Raw genomic sequence first — 19,856 nt, forward strand, 5'->3', positions numbered from 1 at the left:
AAGAGAGGGAGCAGGGGGATGCACTGGGGAGAATGTTAAGGGCAATGTAAGTTAACAAGCATGCAGCTTGTGAGAAAAAAGCAACCATCAAACTGGCAGAGTTTATCATTTAGGATTCACCCTATGTACACAGGGAGAAGAAAGAAAGTTCTCCAGCACCTACAACAGAGGGATGGAACTTTATCATCCTTTGGAAAATCAGAGAGCTTTGAAGGTGTACAAAAAAAGTAATGATTTAATAACAAAGTTCTGTTGGTTGCACGTTGCGTCTTTTAAATGCCCGTTGACTATAAAGGCTTATAATGTTTCAGTAGGTTATTGCCTCTGAGAAGTGTTGCCTCTTCATTATACATTTTTTGATTGTTCATAAGCCTATGATGGTAAAGATGTGCTTTCTTCTTCCCGAAATAATGCCTGAGACTCGAGTGAGGGAGTGAACACACAGCGCATGCTGCTCATGAATAAAAGATGTTTGCAGCTAGGCAATCTAGAGTGTTCTTCTCTTAGGGGATTAATGCTATTCATCAGAAATTTTTAAAGAGTATTTTTTAGAGGAGAAATCCTATTGCTTGAGTGATGGCGAGGATGATGCAGGGGGGAGAAAAGGAGGGAAATGGGACACTGAGTCTCACCATGGCCATGGGAGAGGGCTCAGCACTGCTCAGTTGCCTGGAGCAACTCTTCAGGTCACAGCGTCCTTCTGGTGCTTTCCACCAGCTCTGTGTCTTGCACAACCAAGTGGTTATCCCCGCTCCCACTTTTAGACACTTCCTCCTTGCTCCAAACCCAAACCATGGCTATCAGTTTTCTGTGGGGCAAATCATCATCTGTGCCTTCAGCCTTGTCACCATCATTGTGCCAGCAGCTCTCCCAGCCACCATGACCGTGGGCACCATCTATGCCTGGAACATGCTGAAGAAACACAGCATCTTCTGCATCAGGTTGGATATTAGGAAAAAATTCTCCTCAGAAAGAGTGGTGAGGCACTGGGAGAGGCTGCCCAGGGAGGTGGTGGAGTCACCGTCCCTGGAGGTGTTCAATAAAAGGGCAGTTATCACACTTATGGGCATAGTAGGTGATGGTTGGACTAGATGACCTTAGTGGTCTTTTCCAACCTTAATGATTCTATGATTCTACCCCAACTTGTACAAGGTTGTGACTCTCTGTGTGAGAGAGGGCCTCCCTGAGGCCTTCAGGCAGCTGTCAAGCCCTGGGACATGTCCTCCTCACTGCCCAGCTCCAGGCACAGCCTCAGCCGCTGTCTCTGATGCCTTAGCACCGACTGCATGGCAAGCAGTGAGCCAGGCGTAATGAGAGCCGTCTTACGGGACTCATCGGTGATGGTTTTGTACGTATCAGAGGTAGGGAAGTGTGAAAATGCTCTGCTGAAGTGTAACTGCGACTGGCACCCACATAGTGCTTCTGCACATACATCTGAAATAGCAGCAACAGTCAGGACACTGAGAGAAGGGGAACACGGTGCATATGCTGCACAGGAGCTGTGGGAAGCATGACTTCTGCTTCTGACCACCTGCAGGACCATGCCAGACCTGCAGCCACACTGTTACACCTGCAGCCACGCTGTTGTCATGTTACAGAAGCCAAAAGCTCTCAAAGTTTATCTGGACTGCACCACCCAGGCTGGGTGCCTGCAGGAGGAGCAAAGGCTGAGCCACATTCCAGGAAGTACTAACACATATGTGCTCTGCCCATGAGCATGACAACACCTGTAAAGGATGGACACTATCTCTGTCCCTCTTCTCACCCGCACAGCCCTGGTGGCACTGCCAGGTGCAACCTATTACAAGGTTCCTCCTCCCTGGAGTCTTTGCAAGTGATCAACCAGGAATTGCTCTGTGTGCCGCGAGAAGACAGGGAGATCCCTGTGTGCCCATGAGTTTTAAGGATGTATCCTCCACGTATCACCTCCTTATCCTACTGTCCTCATAACAAAACATTTTTTCTTTCAAGTATATACGTGCATGGGTTGCTCCAAAAGTAATGCCTCCTATTTATTTCCATGGAAAGTACAACAAAGAGCACAATAACTCTATTTGATAGAGCAAATTCTCAGCTACAAAACACTATTTGTCAACATAGTTACCACCATCAGTTGTGTTTTCACCAGCAATGAACAAGAGCCTGCATGCAGTGCACGTCTCTGTCGCCACTGCTGAAACACACCACCCACCATCTCACTGTGCTCACACCCACTGGTTGGTCTCCATAGAAGTTCAACAAGCACCAATGGATGGCAATGAGTGCCATTTTTTTCTGCATGGAGGCATTCAGTGACACACCTTTGCTCCATCTGCACTTCCATGTCAGAGGCCATTCTGTCAGACTGCCCCTCTGCAGCCATCTGTCACACAGCAACAAAATGCAATGGAATATTGGTGGGAAGATTCAGCCTCTACTGCCATACCACCAACAGCCACCTCTGACATTGTGGGCCAATGTAACAAAGTAGAAGGCATTACTTTCAGAGCAGCCCCTATGCATATAAGTAAACCTGTATATATTTTTAATAGGATTTGTATCTCAGACAGCTGTGAACAAATTTAGCTTGTGAAGAGTCACAAAGTCCATCACTGTAAGAACCACAGTCCCAAAATGTGAGAGAAAAATGAAAAATGCTCCCATTTCTCTAACGCTGTGGCTCTGCCTGTGGTGCTAGCAAGCAGGGAACTGCAATTACAGTTTAAGTGTTTTATTGCAGGAAAAGCATCAACACGTGTGCTGTATTTTCTGGCTCCTAAGCAGCAAAGTAAATGTACATAAAATTGTGAGGTGATGTATAATACATGAAATGAAGACATTCTGATTCATGCAGCAAAATGAAACACATGCAAATTATTGGTAGTTTATAGGGAATGAAGTTTTATTCCACATAACTTTATGTGCCTGCACAGAGAATCTGTAATCCCACAAAGGAGCACTCTGTCACCTGTAATGAATGAGGGGATTTAAAATGAGAAACCTTTTAAGATTTGAGCTAATACATATCTGAAACATCTAATATATGGAGATTAAAAATAACACCGGAATACACACGGTGTTCAAATGAAACCAACGCGTTTGTGCTTAAGAAATTAAGCATCCAGCAAACTCTTTATTTCCCCACAAATACCTTGCTTTAAATTCCATATTTTCCTCTGCCACGTTTTTCACTCAAAAGCCTGTGCAAGCTTTTGTACTGTTGCCAGGCTTATTTTGTGTGTATGTACAGGTTCTTGCCATGGAGATGTGTCCCTGACATGGAGGCATCCAGTATAGGAAATGACACGCAATGCCTCATTCTTCTGGTTTAATTAATGCTCTGACAACTTGGCAATGCGGCTGCAGCAAAGAAAAGGTCTCTGCAGGAAACCGCAGGTTTTGAGCAATAAGAAAACTGTCAGAATTTTACTATATATCTATAGTAACATATCAAACATCCAAAGATTTCTGGAAGGCATCTGTAGAAAAGAATTCAAAAGAGAAAAGGTTAGCAGAAAAATGATGTTCCTTAACCTACTAAAAATAAAAGAATTACTTTCCCAGCAGCCGAAGTTGGAACTGTTAAAGCAGCCTACATGGGCTTACTCATTTCATGCAGAAATTCCCCTTTTTAATGAGTGAGGACCATTAGATACAACCTAAGAAGGGTCATCCCGGTCTCCACCGAGGCAGATTTTCTCCTGCCATTTAAACGAGCTGAATGAAGAGCAGGTCCATCCCACACAGTGATCTGGATCCCCGCTACCTGGTGGATTCACTATTTTGGGCAGTGACAGAGACACCAGCCTGAAGGAGGCTGCAACAGCTCCAACAGCAGCCACAACTCTGGATCAGCAAGGCTCCCCGCCTCACCGAGAGCATCATTCGAAACCCATCACCTTACCGTGCTCTGTCAGCTGCCTTTCCCAGGAAAGGACACTGCGAAGGAAGCAGCACACCAAGCGTGGCTCCACCTGGCCTCCTCCAGGATCCCCACATCTCTCGGGCTGCGCGCGTGCAGAGACAGGGCTCTGTTCTGATGGATGAGCTGTTCTGCAGCTGCTGACGGACAACAGCTGTCTACGCTCACGCACTTAATTGCCCTCAGCACCAAAGATTCATGAAGTTGTGCCGCACACTTAAGTAGCTTTCTGTAATTGGGACTTCAGGGACTTTTCTCTTAGTGAACAGATTAATTTATTTCTGCAAATGTTTCCCAAGCGAACCAGGCAGGCTCGTCTCCTCACAGCTCTGATTTTTGAAGAAGGTGCGTAGGAGAAAGTAAAAGGCTGCCACCAAAAGTATTCACTCTACATGAAAAAGAACTGTGCAGGAGGGGACGTGGATACGCAGCTCACAGGCAGCTCAAAGCACTTGCTATTCACTGCTACAGCTGCCACGAGCAGCAGTGGCTATAATGAAGATTATCTGATTTTTTTTCCATAACATAAACTTGTTAGCTTCTCAGAATTTTGCAAAAGATTAACACTTTTTCCTATAATGGGTGTGTCAGCCTTAGCACAATTTGTATCTCGAGGGTAAAGGGATTTTAGCAAGACTTGGCTAATTGTATGACGGAAAAATAAAGCTGGTGTTTTCTCTTTTGATATCAATACATAAAATGTTGTGATTATTTCAGTTAAAAGCCCTGTTACTCCCGTGCTTTGGAGAAGGTACTGGAGATCAGATGGGGAGGAGCAAAAGAATTGAGTCTACAGCCAGGTTACGCACAGACTGTCTAGTTAACAACGCAAACGAGTCTGTTCTCATTTTAATGTGGGCGGTGAGCGGTGGAGGGATCGCTGAGGATAACTCCTTGCAGAAAACTGACCATTCGTGCAAGCATCACATTTACTTCTGTTGCCATCAACCAAAAACCCCATTCTTGAAACTGAGTAAGGCTGGGTAAGAACACGCTCAGGGAACACAAATACGTCTCAAGCGATAGCTCCAAATACGTTCTAGCGTGCCTGAAGGAACAGTGACACAGAGCCTATTTCAGGTTACCGCACATCCTGCAGCCCAGGCCCATGTTGCTGCAGGAGGAAACTCCGGGAGGGAAGGACCACAGGTCTGCTCTGGCAGCAATGCTGTGCCCTTCTGGTGGCACTTACACTCATTGCTCTGAAATTCCTGAATTGCAGCTGGATTCCCAGCTATTTGTTTTATCTTTCTTAATGCATCCTTAGGGAATAATCAAAAATTGCATGGAAAACATTACTGTGAGATAATGGGATGGGCATTCCTCCAGGTGTCTGCAATTCAGAACTGCTGTAGCTGCAGGGGAGTATCATCATGTGTCACCTTTGCAGACTGTAGAATCATGGAATCGTTTGAGTTGGAAGGGACCTTTAAAGGTCATCTGGTCCAACCCCCCTGCAATGAGCAGGGACACCTACAGCTGGATCAGGTGCTCAGAGAGCCCCAGTCAGCCGACCTTGAATGTCTCCAGAGACATCCATCAGACACGTCACCCATGGACATCCACCACCACTCTGGGCAACCTGTTGCAGTGCCTCACTACTGATGAATGAAAGGTTACTCCTTGCTAAGCTCTTTCCAACAATGCTCTGACTGCCAGGATTTAGAAGTCTCTGTATGAAAGCTCTCATGCTTGTGTGAAGGCAGAGGAAGTGCACAGCTGCTGCACTCCCAGTGCATGAACAGCAGCTAGCAAAGCTGTTTTCCAGCCCTACTGGTCCTATTTTATTCCCAATACCTTCATCTGAACTCAAATATCTGAAAAGCATATAAATTAATTTATGTATGTATATACTTCCCTGAGAATCAAATGCAGAAAGGAAAGTATCTGCACATTAAAAATCCTGTTCTGCTGAAAATCTGTATGTGCTAGGAAAACAGAACATATGCACTGAATGCATTTCTGAACGCATTTTGGGAGAAGTGCATCTTTGCTGTGCTGCTCATGAAAAACTGCATCCTGCTAAGTCTCACTGCCATTTGTTTTTCATCAACATTTCATCAAAATCAAACAAACTTGTAAAACAAATATCAAGAACAAGACAACCAGCTACACAGTCATCATGGCACAATGTGATTAATCAAATTTTGGAAAAAAACAACATTGCTGAAGCCGAACACCTGCTCTCGAGTCCCACGTCAACACTCATCAACACCCACACACATGGTGGCAGGACAAGGGACATTATGGGACAACAGGATGCTCCAACAACGTGCACCCATAGCACAGGCAGCCCAGTGCAGCCTGCCCACTTTGCTAGCTCACTGAAGGCTTTGAGCCAAGTGGAAGAAGAGTCAGGGACACCTTCTGGTGCTCTGGACTGCCCTTTTCTCTGTTCAGCTCTTCCCTTGGTTCCTCTGCTCAGTTCTAAAAAAGCTGCTCCCTTGCTCAGTTTGAGGGGAAAATGGTTATTAACCATTTACAGAGGAAGAGGCAACGTAAGTACAACCCATTACAACATCTCAAAGATTAAATCCACCTATGCTACTTTGTGCACCACGCTGTTTCACAAAGATGACTTTGCTCTTGGACAGGGAATTACTTGTTTAACCTACACAGCACGGAAACACGAATGGGCACAGGCTGCTCAACAAATCGCCCTGGTCTTACCTGTAAGCTTCTTAATACTAGAAACCCAAATATTTGCAAATACGTGGGTTTTCAAATATATGGCTGATACATTGCCAATGCCAAACAACAAGCAGTATGATTTCCAATTTTTTGTTCCAGCAGAAACTGCCACTGATGTTGAGAAACCAGAACTTACTGTCATGTCAGTATGACATGGCATTAAATCCTGGGTGGAAGAAATCTTGTTTCCAAACTGTCTGGGCAGACTGAAGCACATAGCATGCCTAACTCCCTAAGAACCTGCTGTTCCTGGCTCTTCCGTGCAATCTCTGCCAATGGAGGTGCAGAGGGAATATCTAATCCTGGGATACTCAACCGTCTGCGTTTTGCTTACAGGTCACAGACATGTAATATCTCCTACATTCCTGCTGGGAATCCCATCCTTCACGCTATTTTCCTGGCATGGCTGTCTGTTCCAGTTAGAGGGAAGCAGGTAGCGCCTGAATGGGTTTGGCAAATCTACTTGGACACTGGAAAAATTTCACCAAGGGAAAAATGGATCTATGCTCACATATGTAAATCATGGTATACAGCAGCACCAGATGTCAGAAAATGTTCAAATAACCAATTCACTCCTTTTAACTCACAAAAAAATCAGAGACTAGCCACAGAGATTATTATGGTTGGCACAGTGGGTTCTGAGAGAAGCAGAGAAACGTAAAGCACTGTCAAAAAAGAATAAATTTCCTTCATACTACATGAGGATGCACTCTTTCAAGATTATTCTCAAAAGAAAATCTCTAGGCTATTGGTATGAAAATGCAGCTGTTGATGAAGTCAGGTATTGAAGGGCACTAATTTCTCTGCAACTTTGTGATAGGTGCAATTCTTTCCCCATTACTTTCTTCTTCTAAGAACAAGATCCAGCTCCAGTGGATGTGTGGACCAGGCATTAAATTTAGGTACTATGCATTAATAATATTTAAAGTATCTTAATACTTTTTGACTGACAAACTATTAAAATAAATCCTGGTATTTTTTAAATACATCCTCCTGCACTGAAGTACTGAGGATGTCTCTTGCTCTGCATCTTTTGCACAGTTCTCAAACTCACCTGTAGGATGAGTGCAATTCCAGTCCTGGGGAGGCGGAAGCCCAAGACTTCACCCATGAAAATGGGGTCTTAAACTGAAATATTGCCAGGGCACATAATAGGACACTCAGCAGTAATTTATAAACTCATTGATATGGATATATAGAGGTATTTCTTGTTTGTTAGAATAAATCCAACTATCCATCATCAGCATAGTTATAGCCTACATCCATCATCCACACCTCAGACACCTTGCTCATTCTCATACTGCTGATTCAGCTTTAAGTTTTATGTCACTGACAGGAGTCTTTCAGAAAGGTCACAAAAGAGCGTTGAGTAAAGGACAGCAGCTCTGGGTAACGGATCCCCAGAAACTACTCCTCCAGGTAACTTCGTTTTGGTCAAATTAACTACATCCCACAACTAACTGTAGCCTCACCTTTCAGATTTACACTGGAAATGACCGTCAGGCTAGCGGGGAAGAAATTACACTACAAAACATACCTCCAGCATTACATTTTCTCAGTGCTTATTTTCTAAGACCCACACTTTGTGTCACCCATACTTTGTGCTCCACAAAGGGGGTTTGGTAGTTCTGACAGTCTGATCTTCTATCTGGGATTAACGGGATTACAGATAAGGTTGGACAACCAAATGAACACATTCGGTGCAATGCTAAAGGAACATCTTTCCAGCTGCAACCTAAACCAGAACTTACTGTGATTGGTTTTGTTCCACACTCAAACATCTGCAAAGGGACAAGAGTTCTGAAACATAGCATGTTTAGTATTTTCCATGTATATTGCCTGCATATTGCCAAGCATCTATCAGAAATTAAGTCCTCAACTGGTTCTGCTCTTGATCTCTTTTTAGAAAAGCTATCACAACAATGCAAAAGAAATGCCATTTATCTAAACATGTGGGCTAATTTATAATATCCAGCTGAATTTTAACATTAAAACAAGTAATACTGTGTGTTTCATTAAGTACTATTAGAAGTGCCTATGTGCGTTTATGATCCATACAGTTAAAAAGACTAAGATTTTGGATTTGATTTAACCATACAACATTGAGGTGGGGTTAACTTGCTATCATACTAGAGCAAAAGACCATTATGCTTGCTTGTTTTTTCTATTTTGTTTGAAACCTTTGACTTTGCATCTTACATCAATGTACATCATCAACAGCATTAAAAACATTCCTGAAATGATCAGGTGTTAGCCCAAGTGCTAAAAATCCTGCTTGTTTCTTTCTCATAGGATATTAGAGATAAACGTTGCCTGACTCCAAGATGATAAAGTTCTCTTGTGCATCCTTATACTCACGTAGGTTGTATTCCATTTTCTCCTGGTATTCTATTTGCGTGTGTTATCTGGAACTATTTGAGTATTTCTGATATTTTTATGCAGGGTACGTTGAAGTGTTATACTATTCAAAACTTGCTGTTGATAGTAAAGCTTTCCAAAGAAGTGCTTCTTACAGTATTTACGTGGTAGGTGCTATGGTTTTCCACCACCCTGGCAACCCCTGAGCAGGACCTTCATCAGCTGGCACTGTCCCTCTCCAGCAGTGCAGCCCTGTCTCACTTTGTTGAAAGCTGTAAACAAGGTTAGCTGCAGAATTTTTGAAATTTTGTGAGTCGTAGGACTTCATAAATCAGTATCAATCACATTACATTTCACATATCCAAGTGCAATCCACATCAGATATCTGAAAAAACTATAATGTATGTCTGTTCCTCTGCATGGGCTAGTTTATGTGTAACAGCTCAAACTCCCTTCTCCAGTTTTCAGCCCTTGGTAGGCAGGCCAAGCACGAGAACTGAGCTCAACCCATCAGAAGCTCCAAAAAAAGCAGCAGCTGTAAAGTTTAGTCCCAAGAACAACTTATATACATTTTTATTAGTAAAAACAAAAGTAGGCAATAAACATTTTGAAACAGGTTGTGTGTTTGCATCCATTTACTTCAGCAAGTGTGACAAATGTTGCCACCTCATGGACAGGTGCAGGGTTTGATGTAGCTCAGCAGTCGGAAGGAAAACGGATCACAGAGATGACTCATTGCTGCCCTTTCACATTCTCCTGAGGAGGGAAATGACAGCTTGGCCAGAAGGATGCTTCTGTTGCTTAGATTCACCTGGAACTTGTTCCTCTGGGTCCAAATCCAGAAGCAGAAGCCTGGCTACATGTTCACAATGGGAAAAAAAAATGGGAAAGAGCTACACGTGTTCAGGGTATTTGACCATCTCCAGTATCAAGACAAGGGTGCATTTTTCCTTTTAGAAATCCATAATGGTCAACATGTGACATAGCATGGTCTTACACTATCAAACAGTCAAAGGCCAGCATTCAGGAACAAAATAGCCAAGTAACAGGTTGTGGGGCCCTGAGTCTTCAAGACTGTGAAAAAACTTAAGGATTATTGCCTTCATAAATCTAAAGTGGGCCAGTGGATTTCAATACTCTATAAAGGTAACAGCAGCTGGGACTCCTCTGCTTGTAAACTGAAGACAAATACAGTTTCAGTGTATTCCACCATATATTTCCAAAATCAAAGCTTTGTGCTACACTACAAAACTACACTGCTTATTCACTATTAAACCTCATTTGGGCAACCGCTTCAGGAATACTTTGTCAACTGCTGAACCTCTCCCTTTCTGACGGCAAGACAGCCGTGCCACACTTCTCTATAGGACAGATACCGTTACAAAAACCACCACACAGTTTGTATCTTAAATTACATTCTTTCAAAACAGCATTATAATTAGCACCCAGCAGAAATGGATGAGCTTAAAGGGAATATAAAATGTCCAAGCAAAAAAACCCTTTCAAGTTCAACATCAGGTTAGAATTTCATGAATCAATGAGTTTTTAAAAGCAAGTATCATAAAAATAATTTGTAGTTAACATTTATGAATGGTCTGAAAAAAGGACAGTATGATGATTAATTGGGAGTTTCCAATCATTGTGATCTCCATATAACAGTGTAACAGTCTGCCTACAAATGACTGAAGAGAAAGGATTTATACCAGCTTGAGTTTAAATATTTTCTTATATTTATTGTATTTTGCTACTCCACTCTCCTAAAATGGTAGCCTCAGGAAAAGCTACTCTGGCAGGCAATTGGAAAGATTCCTGCGGAGAGGAAGTGAAAAGACTGGGCATACAAACAAGGGCTGCTGCCATGTTCAAAGCACTGGGGAGAGTTCATAGAGCAAAATGCAGTCCTAAGTAAATGGGTTTCAGGCAATTTCAGTGTTAAGATAACATCATTAAGAGTAGAACAGATTGTGCTCAAACCCTGCTGTTTATAATTAACACATTGCTTCCAAATACTCCAGGGTCCCTGGTAAATAGTCCTCTGCTCAGATCTACCCAGACCAATCAGAATATTTTCATCAGAATCCATGCTGGGCCAGCACCTGTTTGGACAAATCCAAAAGAGCCAAAATACTCTTCTTTCTGGCCAGCTAAGTAGAGAGATGAACACAGCTTGCCTTAGTCATTGTCACAGTGTCCATATGGCTGGGAAGCTTGTTTTCACAAGAAATCGTACAAGTACTTTATTATGTCGAAGTTCACAGTCCTATAAACAAAAACACAGTATATTGGAGCAATCGTCGTAACAGTGCTAAGACTTCAGCCTGTTTGGAGACACACACGTGAGACACAGCACTATCAAAATCAAGCAATATCTCCAAAAGAAAAAGCCATCAAGAAGTCATTTTTAACTTAATTTTGAATTAAGTTTCTACCTTCTATTTATTCAAATTTTGTAAAGCTTGAAAAAAATAAAGCAGCTTTCTAGCAACAATCAAAAGATTCTTATTCCAGTCATTAAGCATTAAAAATATTTAAGTCAATATATTTTCATATGGTAAATATGATATTCCTGTTGGTGATGCAAAGTTGCAGTTTTTTATGCTATTGAACGTTTTGTTCATTTTCCAAACCACCTGTTTTACCATGTACTACATAACTCCTTCATCTCCACTCATTTGCAGTCTGTGTTCTTTCAGTCTTGACACTAGTTGACCCATATTCGTAGCTAAATTTGAAAAATCCAAGAACACTGCTCAATAGGATAGAAGATTTTAATGTATACTTTTATACTTTAATGGCAGGCAGAATGAACAGCAGTAGAATAAAACATATAATTATTTTTTTTTGTCTTCAAACTCATTCTGTCATGCAATCTAACACTCAGACTTTGAGAATTACTGCCTGAACAAATAACACAAATTACTGCATATAATGACAAGTATAAAATTAAAAGTTTTTTTGTTTTTTGTGTTTTTAAGTATTCAACGATTCAAAAATAACCATTCTCAATGCTAAGTGAGATTAACTGGCTGAATATCTTATTTTCTAGGCTGCAATCATTTAATATTCTCTACTCACACACTATTCTGTAACCCACTTTTCAAAAAGTTTCTACGGAACACCACGTCGAGCAGAGAAAAAGTTCAGAAATCCCCACAATACCTAATAAGATATTATGTGTTGGAGTCTATCTAATCATCCAGTGACAAAATTAAAGGAAACTAAATGTCACTGTTAGATTAATATTACCTTACGCTGCTCAAGAAAAATGCTAGTTATAAGGCTTTCTCAGAAACAAATCACATTCTAATGAACACCAACCTTATTAGCTAAATGGAGCACAATCACTTTCATAAGAACAAGCTCACTAGAGACCATATGAAAAGCTTCATTACATTCCACAAACATTAAGTGATTCTTACTTCAGCTACAGAAAAATTATGAACTTGAGTTTGAAATCTTTTTATCAGAAATGAAAAATTTCTAAAAAAGAAATGCTTAAACTGACTTGAACTGAAAATGTAAATACTACCTAGTAAAAAGCATGGGACTTTATCTGCAAAGGCTGAATGTATGCAATAGAATAGACGTAGACATAAAGTTCTACAGTATTAAACAGAAAGACTGTGCACTGGAAGAGGTTACGACACTGAAAGCCACCAGGAAGACAATTAAGTTTTCTAATCTTTTCCAAAAGCAGGTGGGTTTTGGCTTTAAAAAAAAAAGCACATTTCATTCTTGCTCTAAATAAATAAATAAATGAAGTGCTGAACAGCTTGAATAGGAGTGGGGAGAAGGAGAGAGCACAATTGCCTGTCCTATTCTCCAGCCCTGCAGAAGTAAGACTGCCCAGGAGCAAGGTTGAGATGCTAACAAGGATGAGGTATCTGAGGATTTTGGTGACTGAAGTTATTTCAGTGCTATTGCAGTAATGGAGATGAAAGAATCAGGAGACAGTCTGTTTACTCAAAGCGTACTGTGGTTGAAATGCCAAAGTAGCTCCTTCTCCACAATACATAGAACTTCTTACATTTGTGGTTAGAAACTAGCCAGCTGCAATGTTATAGCACAGCTAGCCAACGATCATACATTCAGCCTTTAGCAAGTCTCATCAAGACAAGGGAGAAACCCATTTATTATGGGCTCATGAAACTTTTAATCTCATCTATGTCTTTCTTAAGGATATAACAAAGAAAGAGGGTTGGAAAAAACTCAAAAAATTGTAATAAAGGAATAATCACAGAAAAAAAATAACAGAGCAGGATTAAAGAAGAACAGTCCAACTTTAAAATGTCAGATCACTTAAATGGACCTATTTGTGCAACCTATAAATACTTCCAAATTGCTTAGGGGGGAAGAAAGGGGAATTGCTTTCTTCTGCATAACACATAGGAAAGTTCAGTCAGGATATACGTATGCATATTTGACCTAAAGGCCGGAGCACTATGTTGTGCACTGAGGTTTGAAGTGACAACATCTCTACCAACTTTCTCTGTTGAACACGAGCTGCATAGCCCAAGTTTTGGTCCTATTTTCTCTCCATCTGTACCTTATGGCAACTCTAACAGAGTCCACAAAACTTCAAAGGATCTTGAAGTTGTAGGGGAAGGGCCATTGTTTCAAGTGTCTGAATTCAAGGACCCTCAGAATCAGTACAGAGTTTAGAACCTGGTTTCTGTACTTATAGTAAGAGTCAGAGCAGAAGCAAGAGCATGAGGATGTCTGCACACAGTGATCTGTGTTGCTAAACAGATGGTCTGCTGTACTTGGTACCAGTGGGAGCTTTTTCAGGGCATCATTCACATGTGACTTTATTGCTGGGAACAGCACATTGATGCAGCAAAGCCCTGGAGATGCTGGCAGTTATGGCACAGCCAGGCCTGAACCAGATGAAGTTTTGCTCTACTGTGCCTGTGTGGTTTACTGACTGAACTATCAGACATTTCATAGCTCAAGGAAGCAACTTGTGCACTGAGGATAGCATATACAGTCTGAAACACATATTCCTCTGAAGTCCTGTATTACAGAGGAGAGATGGCCTTCAGAGCTTTTCTCCTTTTTGCAACATGTCCTTCCTGGGCTCTGGTCTGGCTACAAACTCTTTAACCAACACCTGCAAATTGAGCTGGCTGCAGCAACACGTGTGAGGTAAAGCTGTTTGGATTTCATGTCAGTGAGACAGAGGTTGGATGATTGCCTATATATTGCATGCAGTCCTGTCTGTAATTTATTACCATCTCTCCTGATGCATCTGGAACTGCTCTCCAACTCCCAGACTGAAGGCTTTGAAACAACAGGTAATTACTACCTTTGAGGTACCTACAGTGATTTACTGAATTAGTTTGTATCAACTACAGATGATAAACAATGTGGAAGACTTCTTATAACCTAGGCAGCTTTTATATGAAGTGTAAAATAATATTTCTAAGAATTAAATATAGGTTTGGACTTAAATACCATAAGGTGCTTTTGGTAGTAAAATGGACTGCTGTTTTAGATCAGTATTTTCAGGGGAAGTTCCTGACTTTCATTACACACAAAGGCAGTATATTACTGTGACACACTAAAGCAGTTCCTTGGCCTACTCCTGTCACTCTAAGATAGTTGTTTTTCGAAACAGAATTGAAATTTATCTCAAGTTCAACACCTCTCACAGATAAGACTCATTCACTCATTCTTCAAAAACATCCACAGATTTCCATTCTGATCTGCAGAGAGCTAATATAAAGACTGAGAAAAATGCATGTTTTAAGTTTCATTCAGATTGGCACATGCAACAGTAAGGGTCTCTAGTAGGCTTACCGAGCAATAGCCCTGATGAAGTCCAGAGATACAGTACATTTGTATCGGGGTCCATCAAGCTGATCATTGTTGCCAACCACAGACAACAACTGGAGAGTCACAAGGGAGGTGATCTATGAACAAGAAACATCAGTAATATTAATCATTTTTGCTAACATGAATAGCAGTGGGCAATCTCTTTTTTTCCCATTTGTCATCAATATGTCTTCCCAAGTTACAATATCCTCATACTTTAGAAAATTACTCTTGGCTTCTCACTGATTTTCACATAGTCCTGGAACTTGAGAACCCATGAATGTTTGTACATTTTCACTATGACATTTTCAGCACAGGCGGGGAGGCATACAAGCTAAAATCCTTCAAATCAAAGTTATCCTGGAGCTGTGATCAGAAAGATCTTGGGGGAGAATAACAGGCATGAACTGAACATCTTCCAAATCTCTGCCTGACAGCCAGGACAGACTTTGATTCTCCTTCCTTTATATCTGAAGGCCTCCTCTTGAATTTTCACACTCAAAGTTGAATTTTCTTGTGCCAGCTCATAGCACATTTTGAACAGATGGATAGTATCACTCTATTCCTGCTAAAAGAAAGGAATTTGAAGGTTGGAAAGGAAAGGTCTGAAGACCATGTGCTTAAAATGAGTAGTGCCTGAAAGGACAGAAATTTGCCTATAAACACTCATGCGGTGTCTTGGCAGAGCTGCTGATTATTGTACCAGTACAGCAGTGTACCAGCATATTTGTCACTGTCTTCCTTCTTCCCAGGGATGACTGCAGTGCCACCAAAGTGCAGTCAAGGGACGTCAGCACTGAGTGCAGTCAGGCTGTTCTGCCTCAGGAAAAAATCCTGTGGTGATTCTGCTGCCTCCCTACCACCACCCATGGGAGGGAAATAGGTAAAAGCAGAAAACAAGAAAATATTTCCCTAGCATTTACAATAGATGCCGCTGACAACTCGGTGCAACAAGAACTGGTATCTCAGCACAGACCTACTTTAAAAAAAAAAAAACAACCAACAACCACAAAACACAAGGCTATGACCTGCTTCTGTGTAAAGATAATTATACGGTAAGGAATATCTGAAGCATAAATGTATCAAGAAAAGAGCATCAATTCAAAACTTCAAGGAAGTATGCTGCTATAAAAGGCAGCAAGTATCAGCATCAATTAAAAAATCTAACTCAGTAATAAACCCACTCTTCTGCTGGAAGTGAACTTTGTCTTCAAACGTGTGACAGTGCTTGCAGCAGGTCTGAATACTTTTTCCTCATGTGGGCATGACATGAGAAAATGACGCTTGTGGAGAATAGAAAAAAATATGAGCACCAAGAATGAGGCAATCTTTTATATGAGCTTGTGCTTAACTTTCTTGTATATGGCATTAGGCAACAGTAATTTGGATGTCATCTTTCTGCAAGGTATATGGAGTCTGGTTAAGGAATACAGGCCTCCCTCTGCTCACCAAGACAAAGACTTAATTCAGCTCTATAAATTACTTTAAAGAGAAGCAGATGATTTACCAATTGTTATTGCTGACAGCATTTATGAAAACTGAACTTGCTGTAGTGTACGTGGCTCAAAACACAGATCATTCATCCGTTTGAACTTGTCACTAAATTGTAATCAGTCTCAAACTTGCTAGGTGTTTATTTTCTTACAATACTCGTGAGTTTGAGAGCATATTTTTCTACACTCTTCATCCAACAAAGTCTTTATTGAGCTAGGGAAGAAACGTTATGTAGTAGTCTGCTGCTGCAATTGCTGTTTTACACCCCAGTGCCCCATTACTGCCTAATCACTTCTGCGATATGCACTTGCAGCTGGCCCCATGTTCAGAAATTACCAATGAAGGAATTACAGGAGGCTCCTAAAAGCTGCCAATGAGCCCAGCAAAAGCCTAGAGATAGCCTGGAGCTGGACCCATTGCAGTTTTGTGGGATGCAAAAGTGACTTTGCTGCGGCATTGCAAATGCTCCAGCCATGGTTTAACAGCAAATCATAATTGATTTTTTTCCAGCTATCACATACGTAACATAAGGTCAGCAGTATAAAACTCCTCACTAAAGGCTGACACTATAAATCCATCAGACTACATATGAAGTTTCATTAATGTTTCAGACTCAATATTACCAGACACAAGGTTTTGGATCATGTTAGACCACGTTTTAATCATTTCTTTCTAAAGTTTAGCCTAACAGAAATGTCATCACAGTGAAATGAATGCTAAAACACTGAGCTCCAAAACTGAAAGAGTTTACAAAGAAAGAGGTAGACAGAATTGCTGTTTTCAATTCATGCATATTTTTAATTAATTCATCAGGTAGGAAACAGCTCTCTCTAAAGAGGCTCACTGACAAAAAACTGTACTGACAAAGATTCCGTATCTCAGGGGAGCAGCCCTGGGACCAGTCCACTGACAGACGGTCAAATGTTATATTCTAGAATAGCTAACTTGCCAGTCTTCGGAGCAGAATTCAAGACCTAGCTACAGATGTCTACTCCATACATAGAGACAGGCAGAGACACATGCAAGAGCCTCCATGCTCAGTGGGCACCAGTCCAGAGCTCTGTTTGCACAGCTTTCTCAACAGGTTCAGGAAAAATCAAAACTAAGGGTTTTGTCACCCCAAAGCAATAACTTTTTTGTTGTTGTTTTGTTTCCTGTTTTATACAAATACAGTATAACACTTCCACTGACGAGCCAGCCACAGAACTGGGTGACGCACACTTCTGGCAATAACTTGTTTTGTCAGAAGATTCAGTTTTGCTACATGTGGAATTAAGTTCCTGAAGCATTTTGTGCTGAACCTATCTATCTAGATGTGATTCATAGGAAAGATGATTTTATTCATCAAATAGTTATTATGTGATCTAGGTCACAGAAGGCTCAGTCTTCCCCTGACACAAGGGATTTGGGCTCCCCTTAGCTGAGCATCTGGCACTTACCTGGGGCATGGATAACTTTGGAGATAACCTATTCTTAAATGAAGATACATCAGCATATTTGGAAAAAAATACAAAAGCAGTATCGAACTAATTATACTCCTTAGCACAAAGAAGTTTTCAAAGCTTTTTTTTTTTTTTCCCCCAAACACTGTGGGTACAGTGGCTGCATTTAATTGTCACAAAAGCTGGGAAAAAAACATCTGGCAAGAAGAGCCTAGCAACTAGCCAGAAGAATTGTGTGGGTGACATAAAAAAAAGAATATTTACTGAGAATCTTCTGAACAAAGGAAATTACAGTTGGGAGAAATATTTTAAAGCTATTCATAAAATTAAAGTTCTATGTGGCAATGTTTTAATACCAGCAGAAGCGAATAAGTAAATGGAATTTTCTACAAGAAGAACAAGAAAATCTAGAGAAAAGTTAACTGAAAGACACGAAGGAATGGGTGCCATTTATATGTTCTAAAATAAACCAGGACTGAGCTTTCTTTGGAATGTATTTATGTGAGAAACCTGCTGCTGAAAGCTTGGCTGCAAGGTGGGAATACCTACACATGCGTGGCCAACTGTTGCCGCAGCGACCTCTCAGAATGCTTCTGAAGATTCGCTGTTCAAATGCAGACATGGTCAAACCTCTGGAAAAAACACGGAGTAACCCACCAGCCATCCTTAAAGGCTGCTTTTTTCCTATCAGCCTGAGTTAACAGACAGTCTTGCATCATTCCCCAACAGAAACAAAGGCAGACATTGTCAGCATGCTGATGCGAGGGGGCAAGAAGAATTCCAGACGTGAGAGCTGTCCATGGGGAAAGGCCAGGCTCTTCCCATCCACACAGCTCACTTGAAAGCACTTACAGAGGTGCACAACACAACTGAATTTAGCACATAGTAACAGGCATACGTGGGCTTGGTTTGGTTCTGCAACTACAGACTCTCTCAGGAAGATGTCTGGATAAACTGTGTGGCATATCTCAAAGTTACCGGATAAAACCAAACTGAGAAAATGATGTTGATTGTTAGAAGAGATGTGACTGAAATATCACTAAGTGGAACACTTTAAACTGGACTAGATGAAATTCTACTGAAAATACTGCATTAGGAACAAATTTCGAATTGGCAGAGATGTACTGGATGATCTACAAAGTATTTTTCATCTCCGCAGTCTACAATTTCTAATTACCTTGTACTTTTAACTATAACTCTTAAGTCTGGCTTACTTTCAGAAACCCACAGCTTTAACTTGTTTTATGATTCTGAACCTCAAACCAATTAAGGTATTAAGAACTTCCATTATTTAAGTTATAACACTCAGAGGATAGTACTGTATTATTTCACAATCATTAAAATTCATATGCAGCACCATTCTGCAGCACCACCATCACACAGCTCTCAAAGCACAAATGCAGCTCATGCACTCGTTCAAACCCCACTGCTGCTTGTAGTTCAACTCAGGCACACATTAAAGTTGTTGCTGCTCAGTAAGACAGCCTGAAAACCAGACGCTATTTAGAAAGCTCATTTCAGTCACCATGACTGCAGAACTAGTCTCCTGGAGTTAAATTCAATGACCCCAGTACAAATTATGTGAGAAGAAAAAAAACCTGCTCAAAATTATTTCAATCAAAATTATATCCAGAGTATGTTCGGTGTGCCAGCCCTGGTCGGAAAGCTCACAAATGGGAAGTTAATGACAGAAATAGCAATTACGTATATTTAAGCTAGCAATTGATCAAAACTGTTTTTATAAAAATTACTAAATCATTATTTTTCTGAATGCTTATGTTTTAGCAGACATTTTTATATTTTATAAAGTATTTTGAAAAATTTTCCATTGGTAGTTGTTCAAAGTTTCCATTCTCAGTAGCACTTCAATGTTTCTACCTATATCATACCATTCTTGCCTTATTCTATACCCCATCAAACTGCTCACAGCCTTTGAGCGTACAGCAAAAGGCTCATTACTATATGCTTCAGCTGTTACCTTTTTCTCAGCTTAAATGATTCCTTCTCTTTTTAAACCATCTTCTGCATGCAATCCAAATGTTTCTGGCCAAAGCCAGAGAGAGATATCCCAGACAGAGCTCCAGGGGAGGAACTCCATTCCCTTCCTGTTGGTAACATGCACATGGGTGGCTCAACAAGATGCTGCAGTGCACGGC

General features: G+C 41.0%; 1 protein-coding gene across 2 annotated transcripts in view; it reads right to left on the reverse strand.

The window, feature by feature from the left end:
• ORC5 (origin recognition complex subunit 5) overlaps positions 9,494 to 19,856 on the reverse strand; it is a 70,424-nt gene continuing 60,061 nt past the window's right edge. For both annotated transcript variants that reach the window (XM_021384548.1, XM_021384547.1), the window contains exons 14-15: positions 14,750 to 14,862; positions 9,494 to 11,210 (exon numbers count right to left, since the gene is read on the reverse strand). In XM_021384548.1, the coding sequence (XP_021240223.1) occupies positions 11,165 to 11,210; positions 14,750 to 14,862 (159 nt within the window). In that variant the 3' untranslated portion in view covers positions 9,494 to 11,164. The remainder of the gene's footprint in view (positions 11,211 to 14,749; positions 14,863 to 19,856) is intronic.

Source organism: Numida meleagris, chromosome 1 (genome assembly GCF_002078875.1).
Source record: "Numida meleagris isolate 19003 breed g44 Domestic line chromosome 1, NumMel1.0, whole genome shotgun sequence".
NCBI lineage: Eukaryota > Metazoa > Chordata > Aves > Galliformes > Numididae > Numida > Numida meleagris.